Source organism: Equus quagga, chromosome 10 (assembly GCF_021613505.1).
Source record: "Equus quagga isolate Etosha38 chromosome 10, UCLA_HA_Equagga_1.0, whole genome shotgun sequence".
Classification (NCBI taxonomy): Eukaryota; Metazoa; Chordata; class Mammalia; order Perissodactyla; family Equidae; genus Equus; species Equus quagga.
In genome coordinates, this window is record NC_060276.1 from 79,298,966 (window position 1) to 79,316,004 (window position 17,039).

General features: G+C 41.9%; 1 protein-coding gene across 2 annotated transcripts in view; it reads right to left on the reverse strand.

Annotated features, from left to right (window-relative positions):
• Positions 1-1,283: 1,283 nt before the first annotated feature.
• The window catches only part of SMC1A (structural maintenance of chromosomes 1A), a 36,257-nt gene continuing 20,501 nt past the window's right edge, over positions 1,284-17,039 (reverse strand). For both annotated transcript variants that reach the window (XM_046672933.1, XM_046672934.1), the window contains exons 20-25: positions 6,361-6,517; positions 5,736-5,890; positions 5,461-5,612; positions 4,263-4,332; positions 3,867-3,977; positions 1,284-3,429 (exon numbers count right to left, since the gene is read on the reverse strand). In XM_046672933.1, the coding sequence (XP_046528889.1) occupies positions 3,346-3,429; positions 3,867-3,977; positions 4,263-4,332; positions 5,461-5,612; positions 5,736-5,890; positions 6,361-6,517 (729 nt within the window). In that variant the 3' untranslated portion in view covers positions 1,284-3,345. The remainder of the gene's footprint in view (positions 3,430-3,866; positions 3,978-4,262; positions 4,333-5,460; positions 5,613-5,735; positions 5,891-6,360; positions 6,518-17,039) is intronic.

The following is a 17,039-nucleotide window of genomic DNA, read 5'->3' on the forward strand; positions in this document are numbered from 1 at the left end:
AAACACATTGTGGTGTCTGCTGTCCTCTGAGCACAGCCTTCACTGAGCACATGTTGCCCTGAGATGATACAAGGCAGTGTGACACAGTGGGAAAGCACTGGGCAAGCATAGAGGAAATTCAAGTTGAAGTCTAGACTCTGCCACTGAACCACTGGGACCTCAGACAAGTCATCTCACCTCCTTGATCCTCAGGACCTAGGTCCTCGAAGCTCCTTTGTAGCACTTGTGTTCCTGTGTGCCAGGGCCTTAGCTCAAGGCATCGCGTGTAATCCTTTCCACACTGTGAGGCAGGGATTAGTTATCCAGATTATTTTCCACACCTATTGAACTAGATTTCCAGAGGCAGGACCACAGCAAGGAGCTCCACGTCCTTTGAACATGGGGGTGCAACAGGGAACTGGTGCTTTTCATTGTAAGCCCTTCTGTATTATTTTATTTTCTAACTGGTCAACAGATTGCTTTAATTTTCAAAAAGGAAAAAGAAAAAGCTTTACAAGTGATTCCAGTGCACAGCCAAGGTAGATAATCATCCTCACAGTGGAGAAAGCACTAGATTGAATTGGAGGGCCTGGGTTCAAACCTCACTGTTACCTGGTAGCTGCGTCACTTAACCTTCCTGGGCCTGTTTCCTCAGTAAAGCAGGGAGAACGGCAATCGCCACCTCTAAAGGCCTGTGATGATCTAGGTGCCAGCCAAATTGCTTCAAATATATTTCATCTTCCCTACACTGCTGCAAGGTAGGCGTATCTTATTTCCCTTTCTACGTGAGGAAACCGAGGCTCAGGGAGGTGAAGTAATGGGCTCAAGTTTGTACAGCTAGGATTTGAACCAGGGTGACTCCTAAATTGTGCTCTTCCACACATGCCAGCATTTCCAAAACTACAGTACATGTACCACTGGTGGTATGTGACTTCTTTGGTTGAACACAGACAAATTTATTTTGTTTTAGTAGTTATGCCTTTTAATACATATTAGAAAAAATACATAATAAGCACATCAAACCTGTGGGTTCATGGATATCACTACCTAGGATAAAACTGAAGTAGATAACAATGTTAGACCCAAGACAACCTCAAGAAAAATACTGAGTAAATAGTACAGGAGGGCAATTTGCAAGCATCCATTAAAAACAAAAATATAAGGGGGCTGGCCTGGTGGCATAGTGGCTAGGTTCGCACACTCCACTTTGGTGGCCCAGGGTTCACGTGTTTGGATCCTGGGCACAAACCTACACACAGCTCATCAAGTCATGCTGTGGCAGTGTCCCACATACAAAATAGAGGAAGATAGGCACAGATGTTAGCTCAGTGACAGTCTTCCTCGGGCAAAAAAGAGGAGGATTGGCAACACATGTTAGCTCAGGGCCAATCTTCCTCACCAAAGGGGGGGGAAAAATATATATATAGCCTATCACTCTGCAATTCAACTTCCAGGAATCAACCCGAGGTAAACTTTCTCTCTCACTCTCACATTCACACTCACACACATACACACACACACACGATGCTCCTATGTATTATTTTGTAATAGCAAGAGCAGAAAACAGTCTTACTATCACAAAAGAAATGGGTAAGTAAAATGTGGTCGAGTCATGATAACAATCTATACAGCAATTACAAAGGATGAACTGCATCTACATTTAGCAACATACATAGATCTCAAAAACTGTGTTAAGCAAAGAAAGCAAGTTGCAGAAGAATTCAATATACCATTTGCATTAAACACAATATTTTCAATGAACTCATATATGTAAAAGTCTTAAAGTCTAGATGGATATACAATAAACATAACAGCAGTTAAGAGGGGGAGGGGAGACGGAGTGGTAGTCAAATGAGGCTAGCTTTATTTGTTAACAATCTAATTTCTTAAAAAGAGAATGGATTCATGCGTTACTTCGGTAATTAGAACTGATTTAACTTTTAAAAAATAAAATTGCAGTATACAGAGCAGGACAAGGTGATGGGCTGATGGTGTATGTGAATGGGCAAAGGCTGACCTTGTGGCAGCAGGTTGTGCTGTCTCTGCACAGCTCCTGCAACTAATGTGGTTAGTTCCCAAAAGGAACGTCACATGCATTTGGTCACGATGTGGCCCAGGCTACCTCTCCCCTACTTCCTCATAACCCAGGCTGGGGCCCAGGCACCTGGTTATCATACATGGTTGAAGCTACAGCCTTCCTTAGGCCCTAAACCCCCATCATGCCCTGGAACTTTCCCAATAACCAGGGCATTTGCCATCTCCCAGATCTGGAGGCTCTATCTGTCCCTAACAACTGAGATCAGAAGCCCTCAGGGGTCCAGGCATGAGAAAGCTTGCATTCTGAGGGGTCAGCACCTAGTGGGCTCCAAGAAGGGATAAGGCCTCCAGTGAGGAGCTTGACATCATTAAATCCTATGAGGTAGGTAAATATTGTTAACCCCATTTTACAGATGAGGAAACAGGCACAGAAAGGTCAAATGACTCGATCAACGTCAAAACAGTGACAAAAAAATGGGACTAGAACCCACAACTCTATGTCCCCAGAGCCCAGGCTCTGCTCCTAGTGCCTGATCAAATCCTACCAATTTGTCAAAGTCCAGCTCAAATGTGACCTCCAGAAAACCTGGAGGTAATGATCCTCTTCTCAAATCCAAAGTACCTATACATACGATTCAGCTAACCATGGGAACTCATGAACCCACTGCATCTCCTTAGCAGGAGGATAGAGATCATGTGTGACTCAGCTCTGTATTCCTAGCATAGAGCCTGACAAATACAGGGTGTTCAGTATGTGTTTGATGAATATACGAATGAATGAAAACACAAATGAGTTAATGAGGGTGATTTCATGTGACCGCCTGACTCCTATGAGGTCCTGAATGCCTTTGCCCAGCTCTGGGGTGCTGTCATACTAAGCTCTCTTGGAATCAAATTCAGTCTGGGCTCCTTCTAAAATGAGTCTCCAATATCTTTATTATTTTGCAAACATACCCACATGCTCACATGCAGACACATACACACACACACACACACACACACACAAGCAAAATGCAAGGGGGCCCAAGGGACCCATGATTATGGGTGATGGAGGGGAGGTCCGGGAGGGGAAGTGGGGGATGGACAGATAGCCCTGTTCAGCTCAGCACAGCACCTCCTTCCAGAGGCCAGGATGCTCCCTGTAACTCAGGAATTTTTGTCCCAGATCTAACATCACCTCTGTTCCTCTTCATGCTTGATAGCAGTGCCTAAATCTCATGGCTATACCAAACAGGGACAGGAGGTAGGAGAAGGTTGGGAGCCAAATATCCAGAGACTGAGAGAGGGGCAGCTTAGGGACGCAGACAGGGCGGGAGGGCAGAACCACTGCTACTGCTCATTGGGGTTGGGGTTGGCATCTGGGTACTTGGTGAGGTCGAAGGTCAGGACTTTGCTGATCACACAGTCCCCTTGCTGAAGGAGGAGGGAGAAAAAGAAAAATGAAATTGTAAGGAGAGAATTAAGAGGGGTATAGCACCCTGGGACTGGGGACCTCAAACCCTCCTCCCTACATACCTGCCCAAAGCCCAGGCAACAGTTCTCTCTGGGTGGGAGAGGATGTGCCCGGCCCCCTGTGCCTTCTCTCCCTGCCTACCTCTGCACTTTCTTGCTTTTGCACTCTACTGTCTGGCTGCCTCTGCCTGGCCTTTCCACCTGTCCCCAAATGCAAGGGTCCTGTCCAGCTGGGCTGGCTAAGTCTCCAGGACAGGGCTCCAACAAGCCCAGATGTCTGTTCAGGACCTGAGTCCCTATGCTCCCCCACCCCAGTGCCCCTCCACTGCAGCCATCCCTTCCTGCCCTGGGGAGTCAGGTAGGGAGTGGGGCTGGCTCCTGAGCCAGGCCCGCCCTACCTCGGGGTAGACTCCAATGAGGCTCTCAGCCTTCGTGTAGAACTCCTCCTTGAGAGAGATGACGATGGCCTGGAAGTTGCAAGTTGACTGCTCCTTGATGTAATTTGCCACCTGTGGAAGGGGCCGCCGGGCACTTAGCAGGGCTGAAGCCCTAACACTCCCTTGTGTTTTTCAGTCTGAACCAGAGGCAGAGGGGGTGGGGTGAGGGGTGGAAGGTGGGGAGAAGAGAGGTTGAAAGGAGGCACTGACTCGTACAGTGTGGATGACTCTCGGCCCAGCCTCCCGGGCAGAGAGAGCAGGCAGCAGGAACGGCTAGGGTACACTCAAGAGTTGCTCCCTGAAACCCAGCCCCGACCTGGGGGCCTCCCTCCCGAGCCCCACTTTCCTTGCACCCACCTTGCCAATGTTGGTGTTATCCAAGGCAGCATCGATCTCATCCAAGACGAAGAAGGGGGCTGGCTTGTAGCTGGGAGGGAACCAGTAGGTGAGCTGATACTGATGGGGGCAGAGGTAGAGCGGGACAGGCCCCCAGGGCCTATCACACAGGCCAGCTTCCCCCTCCATTTCAGAGACTAAAAAACCCAGGTGTCTTAATGTTGCCCAAGCCCTTAAAAGCTAATACATCAACTGAGCACTCCTCTGCATCCAGCCCTGTGCTCCAGAATCCTATAGAACCAGGAGAAGACAGTCCTCTCCAGAGCTTCCAGGCTGGCTGACATAAAGCTGTCCTAGGCTCTGGCCGTACTGACCAAGCCACCTAGAGGCCCACCGCACTCACCTGCACCATGCTATTATGTCTCCCTGCCTCCACACATGCCACACCCTCCACCTGGAATGCCTACTGGTCTCCCTGGCTAACTTCTACTCATCTTTTGTATTTCTTGCTCAAGTGTTACCTGCTCTTGAAAGCCTTCCCTGGCCACCCGCACCCTCCCCCAGATTGGGTCAATGTCCCTCCTCTGTGTATCCACAGCACACACTCAACCAGTTACAACACTTAGCTCCCTATCTGTTTACACATCTGGCCTCCACTAGACCATGAGCTCCTCAGGGACAGACACCATGTCTGACTCATCCGTATCCCTAATCTCCCAAGAGGGTCTCGTACACAGCAGCCCTCAAAAAATGCTTGCTGAACAATGCTGTACAATCAAGCACTAAGTTGTGGGGGTCAGATTCAAGTACTATTGGCGTTCAGGATGGGGAAGTCAAGGTATGCCACAGTGGTCAAAGCAGGCTTCCTAGAGGAACAGGAGAAGGAGAATGAGATGTGAAGGGGTGGTAGGTGACAGTCAAGCTAGATTTGCACGAGAAGGGCTTATTAGCCAGCAACCATGTGAACAAATGCCTGGCGGTGGGACTGAATACATGCAGGCGCCAGTGAGGGCATGCTGAGTGGATGAGGGTGGATGGGGAAGACAGGTCCAGGAAACCAAGGCCAGATATGCTGTAGTAGGTAGGGAAACAAGGACGCAATCCAGATTCCACCAGAACATCTTCAACTCCGCAGATCTCTGCATATCCTTGGGCCCTAGAGCCTCCAGTGGCCTCAGTTCAGTCTCTCCGCCAACAGCACTGGGGGACACAGCCTTACCTGTGGATGGCAAAGAGCAGAGCCAGGGCTGCCACTGTTTTCTCCCCCCCTGACAAGTTGTCCATAGGCCGGAAGCGTTTGCCAGGAGCCACGCAGTTGTAGTTGATGCCATCCAAGTAGGGTTCCTCAGGGTTCTCAGGGCCCAGGAATGCCTAGGGGGAAGGCAGATGGGTCAGGGTCAGGATTTGGGTCTGGGTGGGGACAGGGACAGGAAGCCCGGAGGGAAGGGTAAGTAAAGATGGTAGGGGCTGGTTGGGTAAGGTGCTCCAGCCTACCTGGGCACTACTGTTGCGGGACAGGGCCTTGTAGATCTCATCAATGTTGGTGGCCACAGATTCAAAACAAGCATTGAAACGGTCAAAGCGCTCTTTCTTGATCTGTTCGAATGCCTGCTTGGCCTTCTTGGCTCGCTTCCGAGCTGCTTCAAACTCTGTCACAAGGGAGACAGGTGATCTCTCAGAGCCCAGGTTCTGCCGAGGCTGAGGACCACGCCCTGGCAAAAATGACCTGCAAATGACAATCCACAGAGCAGCGACATCCCACAGAGGGAGAGGAATGCCTGGGGAGGGTCCCAGGAAGATGGTTCCACCTGAATCCAGTGGGCCAGCCATGTAACACAGAGGAAGAAACATGGGCTTGGAGCCACACAAATATGGATTCTTCCCTGGGTTCTACCAGCAACCAGCTGTGTGACCTTGGGCAGGTCATTCACCCTCTCTGAACCTCAGCAGTTTTCCACTCTATAAAACAGGTGTGATAACCCCTACTGTTTAGGGCTCTTGAAAGTTTTAAGTAAGAAAGCATATATAAACGGGAGCTGTTGTGATATGTAACAGGCCCTTGTCACGCCTCCAGCCTCCTGCCTTCATCTTAGGCCCAAGTGAAAGGAGGAAATCTTACCATCTGAGGTCTCCTGGAACTTGTCTCGGACACTTTCTAGCTTTTCCATGGCCTTCATATTGGGGGCAGCAATACGCTGGAGCACACTCTGCTGCTCATTTAGCTTCTGCTGCAGTGTGTTCATCTCCTGCTTGATCTCCTCCTCGGCCTGGGCATCCTGTAAACTCCAGGCCCAGCAACATCAAGAATGGCCAGGCCCCTGAGCCCAGGCCCCTCTAGAGATGCTTGACCAAGTGGGGTCCTTGGTTCCCGCTCCCATGCAGAAGGCAGGTTCTTCTCCAGCTCAGCTTCTCTCACCAGGTCCTACCTACAGCAACTATTCTGTCCATCCTTGGAAACTACAGCTCTAGCCTTTCCCACAAGCCCTGTCAATCTCTCCATCTCTCAAGAGGAGCAGCTGGTGGTGCCCCTCTCTGGCTCTAAGCCCAGGCCATGAGCCAGCACCATCCCAGGGTGACCTAGAGGCTCCCACACAGGCTGGTTTGGACTCCACAATGAATAAGGAAACCCACATTTTCTGCTCAGATCACTACATCTGAGCAAATTCCACTTGAGTTTAGTTTTAGGTCTTATGGATATTGCAGTGCATGTCTGAGCTTGTGCCTTTCTGTCACTTTTCGTCAATAAATATTTATTGAATGCCTTCCAAGTGCCAGGTACTGGGGCCCTCATATCCTGTGAGCCATGGTTCCTGTGCTCACAGAGCTCAGGAACTAACAGAGGAATGCATGTAAGTAAACAATCAGAACACTGTATGGTAAATACCAAAACAATGATAAACAGTGTTGGGTGAGCACATAAGAAGTGCAACTAACTCAGACTCTGGGGCCAGGGAAGGATTCCAGGAACATGCTTAAGCTCAGGCCTATAGGATGAATAGTAAGGACAGAGAGACGGAACAGTCTTCTATGCAGACAAGAGCATCACATGCAAAACCAGAGGTTTGCTCATGGTTCATTCAAGAAATTCAAAGCAATTCAAAAGATTAATCAACTTAATAAACTTCAAAAGCAAAAAAAAAAAAAAGGCAATTCAACATGTCAATAGTGGCAATTGTGTGTACAGGCCCACGCGCATGTGTGCTGGAGTAAGAGACAAGGCTGGAGGCACAGCTGGAAGCCCGATGATGAAGGGTCTTTTAGGCCTTGTAAGAGGTTTGGACTTTATCCCAAGGGAGGTGAGGTACCACTGAACGACTTCAGGCACAGGAAGAACATGAATATATATACATTTTAGAAAAGCATTTCTGAAGATCTCTATACACTGCTATGGAGTGGTCTCTAGGATATGTTATAGGTAAAATATGAAAGGTACACAATAGGATGCTATCTTTTATCTAACATAGGGAATATGAACATATTTGTGTTTTAAAAGCACAACAGCACAAAGAGGATAATCCAAAAACTAATTACTGCGTGGGGGTCTGGGAGCCTGCTCCCATGCAGAAGGCAGGTTATGCATTCTGGTTACATATGGAGGAAGGGAGGTAAAAGGGACAGGAAAGGAAGCTAAATTCCTCTTCATGTACCTCGCATTATACTTTTGGTTTTAGAACTGTATGAAGATTTTACATAATTATAAAACAAAATTAAATCAAAATGTGAAAACCACTCGGTAAAAAATTATTAGGGAACAAGATATTCACAAGATGCCAAAGAATCACCCTAAAGATTACTTACTACTTAGAAAGGTAAAGGTATATGTTTAGTGTTGAGAGATCTGGCAATTGATACCTTAACTGAGGATCAAACTTAGCATCATGAACAGTGGGGCAGCCTGACATTACGTGCCTCCTGGCGTGATGCAATATAGAGCACAAAGCATCACGAATGGAATGTTCTTACCAAAAAATTAACCCAAATCCATCAAACTAGATCCAAACTCCAGACTAGAGCAAACTTCCAATTTATAGGAAATACAAGGGTAGGAAGAATAAGTTAAGTAATAATGAAAGGAACCTAATATATCCATAATATATCCATTCTTCAAGACAACATGTAAACTCTTCAAAAGATCAATGTCATGAAAAAAAGGTGAGGGGACTGCTCCACATTAAAAGAAACTAGAGACAGAACCAAAAGCAATACAATAATCTTGACTGGATCATAGTTAAAAATAAACAAACAACTATAAAGACACTTTAGGAACAACTAGGGAAATCTGAATATGGGCAGGATATTGGATATGAAATTATTATTAATTTTCTTAGGTGTAATATGGAATTGTGGTTATGGAGGAGAATCTCTTGTTCTTAGCATGCTGAAGTATTTAAAGTTGAAGTTTGCAACTTTTTTCAAATGGCTCAGAAAAAAACAAAAAAAGTGTATAGTGCAGAGGGAAGGAATCAAGAGAGATGAGCGAGAAAGCACCTTGGAAAAACATTCATCAATGAATCTAAGGTGAAAGGCATATGAGAGTTCACTGCACTATTCTTTCAATTTTTCTGTAGGTTTGAAAATTTTCAAAACCGAAGTTGGAAACAATAAATCAAAATGCCAAAAAGAGCAATCTCTTAAAAACTGAAATTAAACAAAGAAACCTGGGGCTGGGCTCGTGGCCAAGTGGTTGAGCTCACGTGCTTCAGTGGCCCAGAGTTTCACCAGTCCGGATCCTGGGCGCGGACATGGCACTGCTCATCAGGCCATGCTGAGGCGGTGTCCCACATGCCACAACTAGAAGGACCCACAACTAAAAATATACAGCTATGTACCAGGGCGCTTTGGGGAGAAAAAGGAAAAATAAAATCTTTAAGAAAAAAAAAAGAAACAGAGGTTCTCTTACTTGTAGATGTAGTAAGGTAATATATATTAAATAACAACAACAACAACAACAACAAAGAAACCTGACTATATATTAAACTGGTTAAACACCCAGAGAATTCTTTCAAATTACTTTAAAACATAGGAAAATGACTGTACATGCCCAATGAGCCATTAGCTTAACTACAAAAAGAATCTCAAGGAAATCATAAACAGCATTCAATAATCAAATTGCTACTAATAATATCTTATTGTGACTTTCAAAGTATTATGTACAGAATAAGATAAAGTAAATGTTATTATGTTAGTGTTGCCAGGAACCAAGATCTGTAGCATGAATAATTGGAGACTCAAAACATAAAATTAATGATGTTAAACTGTGAAAATTACAGTTTCAATTGGAAGTATCAATACGAACTCATGACACATTTTTCCTTCAAAATAAAATATGCATCTGAGGCCAGCCTGGTGGTGTAGTGGTTAGGTTCACACGCTCCGCTTCAGTGGCCCAGAGTTCACTGGTTTGGATCCGGGTGCAGACCTAGACACCGCTCATCAACTCATGCTGTGGCGGCATCCCACATACAAAATAGAGGAAGACTGGCACAGATGTTAGCTCAGGGCCCATCTTCCTCACCAAAAAAAAAAAAAAAAAAAAGGCACTTCATAGCCCAGACTATTGAAAAGTTCTAGAAGCAGTCAGCAACCCAGCAGTCATGAGCACTCCAGTGTCCAGGTGGTACTCACTAAATAATAGCATTTCCCACTAAAAGAAGTCAGAGCTTCTCAGAGAAATGGCTAATTTCAGGTCTGGGGTGGGAAATGTACAGGATGAGCCTGGACATACCGGAAAGCAAGGAAGATATCAAAATGACTCAGAAGCCAACTTGAATGAGTCTCCATAGGCCAAAGATGTGAAAACTTGATCAATAAGAAGGATAATAACCACAACAGAGTACAACACAACAAATGTGTTTAAACTTGAAAGTTCATAATGAAAACAACTCAGTGGACAAATCTTGAGAATGCCAAAGAACTAACTCATTATTCTATCAACTGGTAAATAAAGGGAAAGAATCAAGGAAATATATCTGCCTTTCCGATACAAACCGTACCTCAGGGTAACCAAATAACTGATGAGAGGAAATTTCTCTTCACAGTATCCTAGCTATACAAAGAAGAAATGATGGAATAAGAAGATCACCATTTTGCAACCCCCATAAATTAACGGATCTAGGCAATGATCATGGCTGCAAACTGCACAAAAGGAGCCACAACCAGACATTACAAACCTCTTCATGGAAGTAACAGTGCCACTTATGAGGCAGTCTTGGCCAAAACAAAACCCGAAACTTGAATCTAATCAAACCTCTAGATAAGAGCTGCCCAATAAGGTAGCCACTAGCCACAAATGACTATCAAGCATAAAAAATGCAGCTAGTGTGACTGAGGAATTAGTTTTAATTTTATTAAACTTTGATTAATTTAACTTTAAAAACTAATAATTCAGTTACTGGAAAACTTTTAAGTATATTTGGAACAACTTGGGGATGTGGTTCTCCTTTTGCAATTGTAAATTTTAGGTATCTAAATACAGATGGAGTATTTCTGAGGAATTTAGCATCCAAATTGAGATGTGCTTTAAGCATAAAATAGATACTGGATTTTGAAGACTTAGTACAAAAAGAGATTGTCAAATATCTCATCAATAATTTTTATATTGTTCACACATCGAACAGCTATTTTGGATATACTGGGTTAAACAAAATATAGTATTAAAATTAATTTCACCTTTTTAAAATTACACATGTGGGTCATATTACATCTCTATTGAACAGCACTGATCTACATCTAACTACCGACTTACATCTAACTACGGGGACAGCAGAACTTTTCTTTTTTTGCTTTGTTCTGGGGGAACATTTTAAAAATCACAGGATATAATCAACAACTACAGAATGTAGAAAATGCTTCAAGAGAAATGAGGCAGTTTCTTCAACAACAAAAAATCATTGCAAAGAGAAATAAAAACAGATGGAAGGGGATCTTATAGATTAAATGGGACTTAAGAGACATAACCAACCAATCACGATATCAAGCATTCATGTATCTACTATCTATCTATCATCTTATTTGATTGACTCCCAATTTAAACAAGCAAACTGTAAAAGTGTATGATAATCAGGAAAATGTGAATACTAATTATAATATTAAGAAATTATTATATAGTATAATATACAATCTGAATATTAAGGAATTATTGTTTTTCAGTATGAAAATGGTCCTACATATTTTTAGGAATTATCTCTTTTAGAGATACATTCTGAAATATTTACAAATGAAATGACATTAATGTCTACAATTTATTTTTTTTTTTTACTTTAAAGATTTTATTTTTCCTTTTTCTCCCCAAAGCCCCCTGGTACATAGCTGTATATTTTTAGTTGTGGGTCCTTCTAGTTGTGGCATGTGGGACGCCACCTCCACATGGCCCGACAAATGGCGCCATGTCTGCACCCAGAATCCCAACCAGCGAAACCCTGGGCCACCTCGGCACAGCATGCGAACTTAACCACTCGGCCATATGGCCGGCCCCAACAATTTATTTTTTAAATAACCTGGGGGAGGGAGGGACAATAGAGTATGTGGGGGTGCATGTGAAACAAGTTTGGCCATGAGTTGATAACTGTTGAAACTGATGATGGCTACACGAGATAGCACTGTATTATTTTACTTTTGCACATGAAATTTTCCATAATAAAAATTTAAAAATAAGAACAACAACAAAAATCAACTTGAAGTGGCTCCCACCAGCCAAGGATGGGAAAATTTGAACATCAAAAAGAAAAATTACTCAAATAGACCGAAACACATCAAAATACATTTAAACACAAGTTTATAATAAATACAAATTACCCACAATTAGAAGGACCTGCAACTAAGATATACAACTGTGTACAGGGGGCATTTGGGGAGATAAAGCAGAAAAAAAAAAAAAAAGATTGGCAACAGTTGTTAGCCCAAGTGCCAATCTTTAAAAAAATAAAATAAAAAATAAATAAATACAAATTAAAAACCTCATAGTCAACTTTAAAGGTTACAAGGGCAACCAACTCATTCTGAAAGCTGGTAAATAACAGAAAAGAATTAAGTATTTATCCTACCTTTTCTGTATGAACTATATTTCAAAGGAACTAAATAGCTGATGTGAGAGAGTTTTTAAGAAATCCAATTAAGAAATTGAGGAGGAATGAAAGAATTAGAAAATCACCATTTTGCCACCCTTAATGGATCTAGGCAATAATCATTAACAGCTGCTAAAACCAACTCGTGAAAGGCTGATAGGGAACTTTATAAAAATTAATGGAGCTAAAAACACCTGAACCTAGTGATTGTGATTGTTTTTCCTTCTTAAACTTTTTATTATGTAAATTTTCAAACGTATACCAAAATGCAGGGAATAATACAATAAACTCCCATGTACCTATTACCTAGCTTCAATAATTATCAACTCATAGCTAATACTCTGCCATCTATACCCAATTTCTTTCTATATTCAATTATTTTAAAGTAAATCTCAGACACATCAATTCATCCATAAATACTTCAGTATCTATCTCTAAATCAGGATTTTTGAATCTTGGTACTACTGACATTTTGGGCCAGATGACTCACTGGTGTGGGGGTTGTCCTTTGTGCACGTAGGATGTTTAGCAGCATGATGCCCACTAGATGCCAGTAGTAACCTCTGCCTCAGTTGTGACAAGCGCATGTGACAAGTGTGTCTCCAGACATTATCAAATATCCCCAGGGGAGGCAAAATCCACACCCCCCCCATTGAGAACCACTGTTATAAAAGATAAGGACATTTTAAAAATAAAACCACAATACCATTATCTCACATAAAAATATTAACAGTAATTCCTGAACATCATAAATAATATGGTCAGTGTTCAAATCATCCTGATTGTTTCATAAAAATTTTTTTACAGGTTTTTCAAAGCACGTTCCAAATAAGGTGCATACAATGCAATTGGCTGATACGTCTCTCAAGTCTCATTTAATCTGTAAGTTCCTCTTCCTCTCTTTTCTTTGCAATAGATTCAAGGGAAGACCACACATTCCAATTGGTTGACTTGTCTCTCATAGTCTGCAATAGTCTATAAAAGTTCCCCCTCTTTGCTTATTTTTTCCCTTTCTATTTATTTGTGGAAGAGACCAGGTTTTTTGTCCTTTAGACAGTCTGGATTTAGCTAACTGCATCCCTGTGCCTTTATTTAACATGCTCCTCCGGCACCGATGTTTCTTATAACTGATTGACCTAGAAACTTGATCAGATCCAAGTTTGAGTTTTTGGCGAGAATACTTCATAGGTAATGTTGAACACTCATCGATTTTAACATTACAGAGAAAGAGAGAACTGACTCTCAGTGCCTACTGATGTGATGCAAAAGGAAGTTCACAAGCACACAGCACCACCTATGATATCTTCTTGCCAAAAATAAAAAATGACCTCACTCACATCAATGGACAGATCATCCAGACAGAAAATCAACAAGGGAACAGTGGAGCTCAACGAAAAGCTAAAACAGTTGGACTTAATAGACCTATATAGAACACTTCACCCAAAAATAGCAGAATACCAATCTCAAGCGCGCATGGAACATTCTCAAGGATAGACCATATGTTGGGAAACAAGGCAAGCCTCTACAAATTTAAAAAAATTGAAATAATAACAAGCATCTTCTCTGATCATAATGCTATAAAACTAGAAATCAATTACAAGAAAAAAGCTGAGAAAGGCACAAAGATGTGGAGACTAAACAATATGCTATTGAAAAAGCAACGGATCATTGAAGAAATTAAAGAAGAAATCAAAAAATACCTGGAGACAAATGAAAATGATAAGATGCCATACCAACTCATATGGGATACAGCAAAAGCTGTATTAAGAGGAAAATTCATCACAATACAGGCACATCTTAACAAACAAGAAAAATCCCAAACAAGCAATCTTAAACTACACCTAACTGAACTAGAGAAAAAAGAACAAATAAAGCCCAAAGTCAGCAGGAGAGAAATAATAAAAATCAGAGCAGAAAGAAATGCTTTTGAAACAAAAAACGCAGTAGAAAGGATCAATGAAACAAAAAGCTGGTTCTTTGAAAAGATAAATAAAATTGACAAACCCCTAGCCAGACTTACAAAAAAAAAAAAGAAAGCAAGCTCAAATAAACAAAATCAGAAATGAAAGAGGAGAAATAACAACAGACTCCGCAGAAATACAACGGATTATAAGAGAATACTATGAAAAACTATATACCGACAAAATGGATAACCTAGAGGAAATGGATAAATTCCTGGACTCCTACAATCTCCCAAAGCTTAGTCAAGAAGAAGCAGACCATCTGAACAGACCAATCACAAGGAAAGAGATTGAAACAGCAATCAAAAGCATCCCAAAGAATAAAACCCCAGGACCAGATGGCTTTCCTGGGGAATTCTATCAAACTTTCAGAGGATTTAATACCTATCCTTTCCTAGCTATTCCAAAAAATTAGGGAGGATGGAACACTTCCTAACACATTCTACGAGGCCAACATCATGCTGATACCAAAGCCTGACAAGGACACCACACAAAAAAAGGAGAACTACAGGCCAATATCGCTGACGAACATAGATGCAAAAATTCTCAACAAAATTTTGGCAACCCGAATTCAGCAATACATCAAAAGGATCGTACATCATGATCAAGTGGGATTCATACCAGGGACACAGGGATGGTTCAACACCGCAAATCAACCAACGTGATACACCACATCAACAAATTGAGGAATAAAAACCACATGATCATCTCAATAGATGCACAGAAAGCATTTGACAAGATCCAACAGCCATTTATGATAAAAACTCTGAACAAAATGGGGATGGAAGGAAACTACCTCAACATAATGAAGGCCATATATGACAAACCCACAGCCAACATCATACTCAATGGGCAAAAACTGAGTGCCATCCCCCTGAAAACTGGAATGAGACAAGGATGCCCTCTATCACTACTCCTATTTAACATAGTACTGGAGGTTTTGGCCAGAGCAATTAGGCAAGAAAAAGGAATAAAAGGAATCCAAATAGGGAGGGAAGAAGTGAAACTCTCGCTGTTTGCAGATGACATGATCTTATATATAGAAAACCCCAAAGAATCCATTGGAAAACTTTTAGAAATAATCAACAACTACAGCAAAGTTGCAGGGTATAGGATCAATTTACACAAATCAGTAGCATTTCTATACCCTAATAACGAACTAACAGAAAAAGAACTCAAGAACACAATACCATTCATAATCGCAACAAAAAGAATAAAATACCTTGGGGTGAATTTAACTAAGGAAGTGAAAGACCTACCCAACAAAAACTACAAGGCTTTTCTGAAAGAAATGGATGACGACATAAAGAGATGGAAAGACATTCCATGCACATGGATTGGAAGAATAAACATAGTTAAAATGTCCGTTCTACCTAAAGCAATCTACAGATTCAATGCTATTCCAATCAGAATCCCAATGACATTCTTGACAGAAATAGAACAAAGAATCCTAAAGTTCACGTGGGGCAACAAAAAACCCGGAATTGCTAAAGTAATCCTGAGAAAAAAGAACAAAACTGGAGGCATCACAATCCCTGGCTTCAAAATATTCTACAAAGCTACAGTAATCAAAACAGCATGGTACTGGTACAAAAACAGGTGCACAGATCAATGGAACAGAATTGAAAGCCCAGAAATAAAGTCACACATCTATGGACAGCTAATCTTCAACAAAGGAGCTGAGGGCATACAATGGAGAAAAGAAAGTCTTTTCAACAAATGGTGCTGGGAAAACTGGAAAGCCACATGTAAAAGAATGAAAATTGACCATTCTTTTTCACCACTGACCAAAATAAACTCAAAATGGATCAAAGACCTAAAGGTAAGACCTGAAACCATAAGGCTTCTAGAAGAAAATGTAGGCAGTACACTCTTTGACATCAGTATTAAAAGGATCTTTTCGGACACCATGTCTTCTCAGACAAGGGAAACAATAGAAAGAATAAACAAATGGGACTTCATCAGACTAAAGAGCTTCTTCAAGGCAAAGGAAAATAGGATTGAAACAAAAAAACAACCCACTAACTGGGAAAAAATATTTGCAAGTCATACATCCAACAAAGGGTTAATCTCCATAATATATAAAGAACTCACACAACTCAACAACAAAACATCAAACAACCCAACCAAACAATGGGCAGGAGACATCAACAGACATTTCTCCAAAGAAAATATACGGATGGCCGATAGGCACATGAAAAGATGTTCATCATCGCTGATCATGAGGATGCAAATCAAAACTACACTAAGATAGCACCTTACACCCGTTAGAATGACAAAAAAAAACCAAAACAAATAGTAACAAATGTTGGAGAGGTTGTGGAGAAAAAGGAACCCTCATACACTGCTGGTGGGAATGCAAACTGGTGTAGTCACTATGGAAAACAGTATGGAGATTCCTCAAAAAATCAAAAATAGAACTACCATGCGACCCAGCTATCCCACTACTGGGTATCTATCCAAAGAGCTTGAAATCAGCAATTCCAAAAGTCCCATGCATCCCAATGTTCATTGCAGCATTATTTACAATAGCCAAGATGTGGAAGCAACCTAAGTGCCCATCAACTGATGACTGGATAAAAAAGATATGGTGTATATATATATATATATATACATACATACACAATGGAATACTACTCAGCCATAAAAAAGGATAAAATCATCCCATTCACAACAACGTGGATGGACCTTGAGGGAATTATGTTAAGTGAAATAAGCCAGATAGAGAAGGACAATCTCTGTATGACTCCACTCATATGAGGAATTTAAAAATG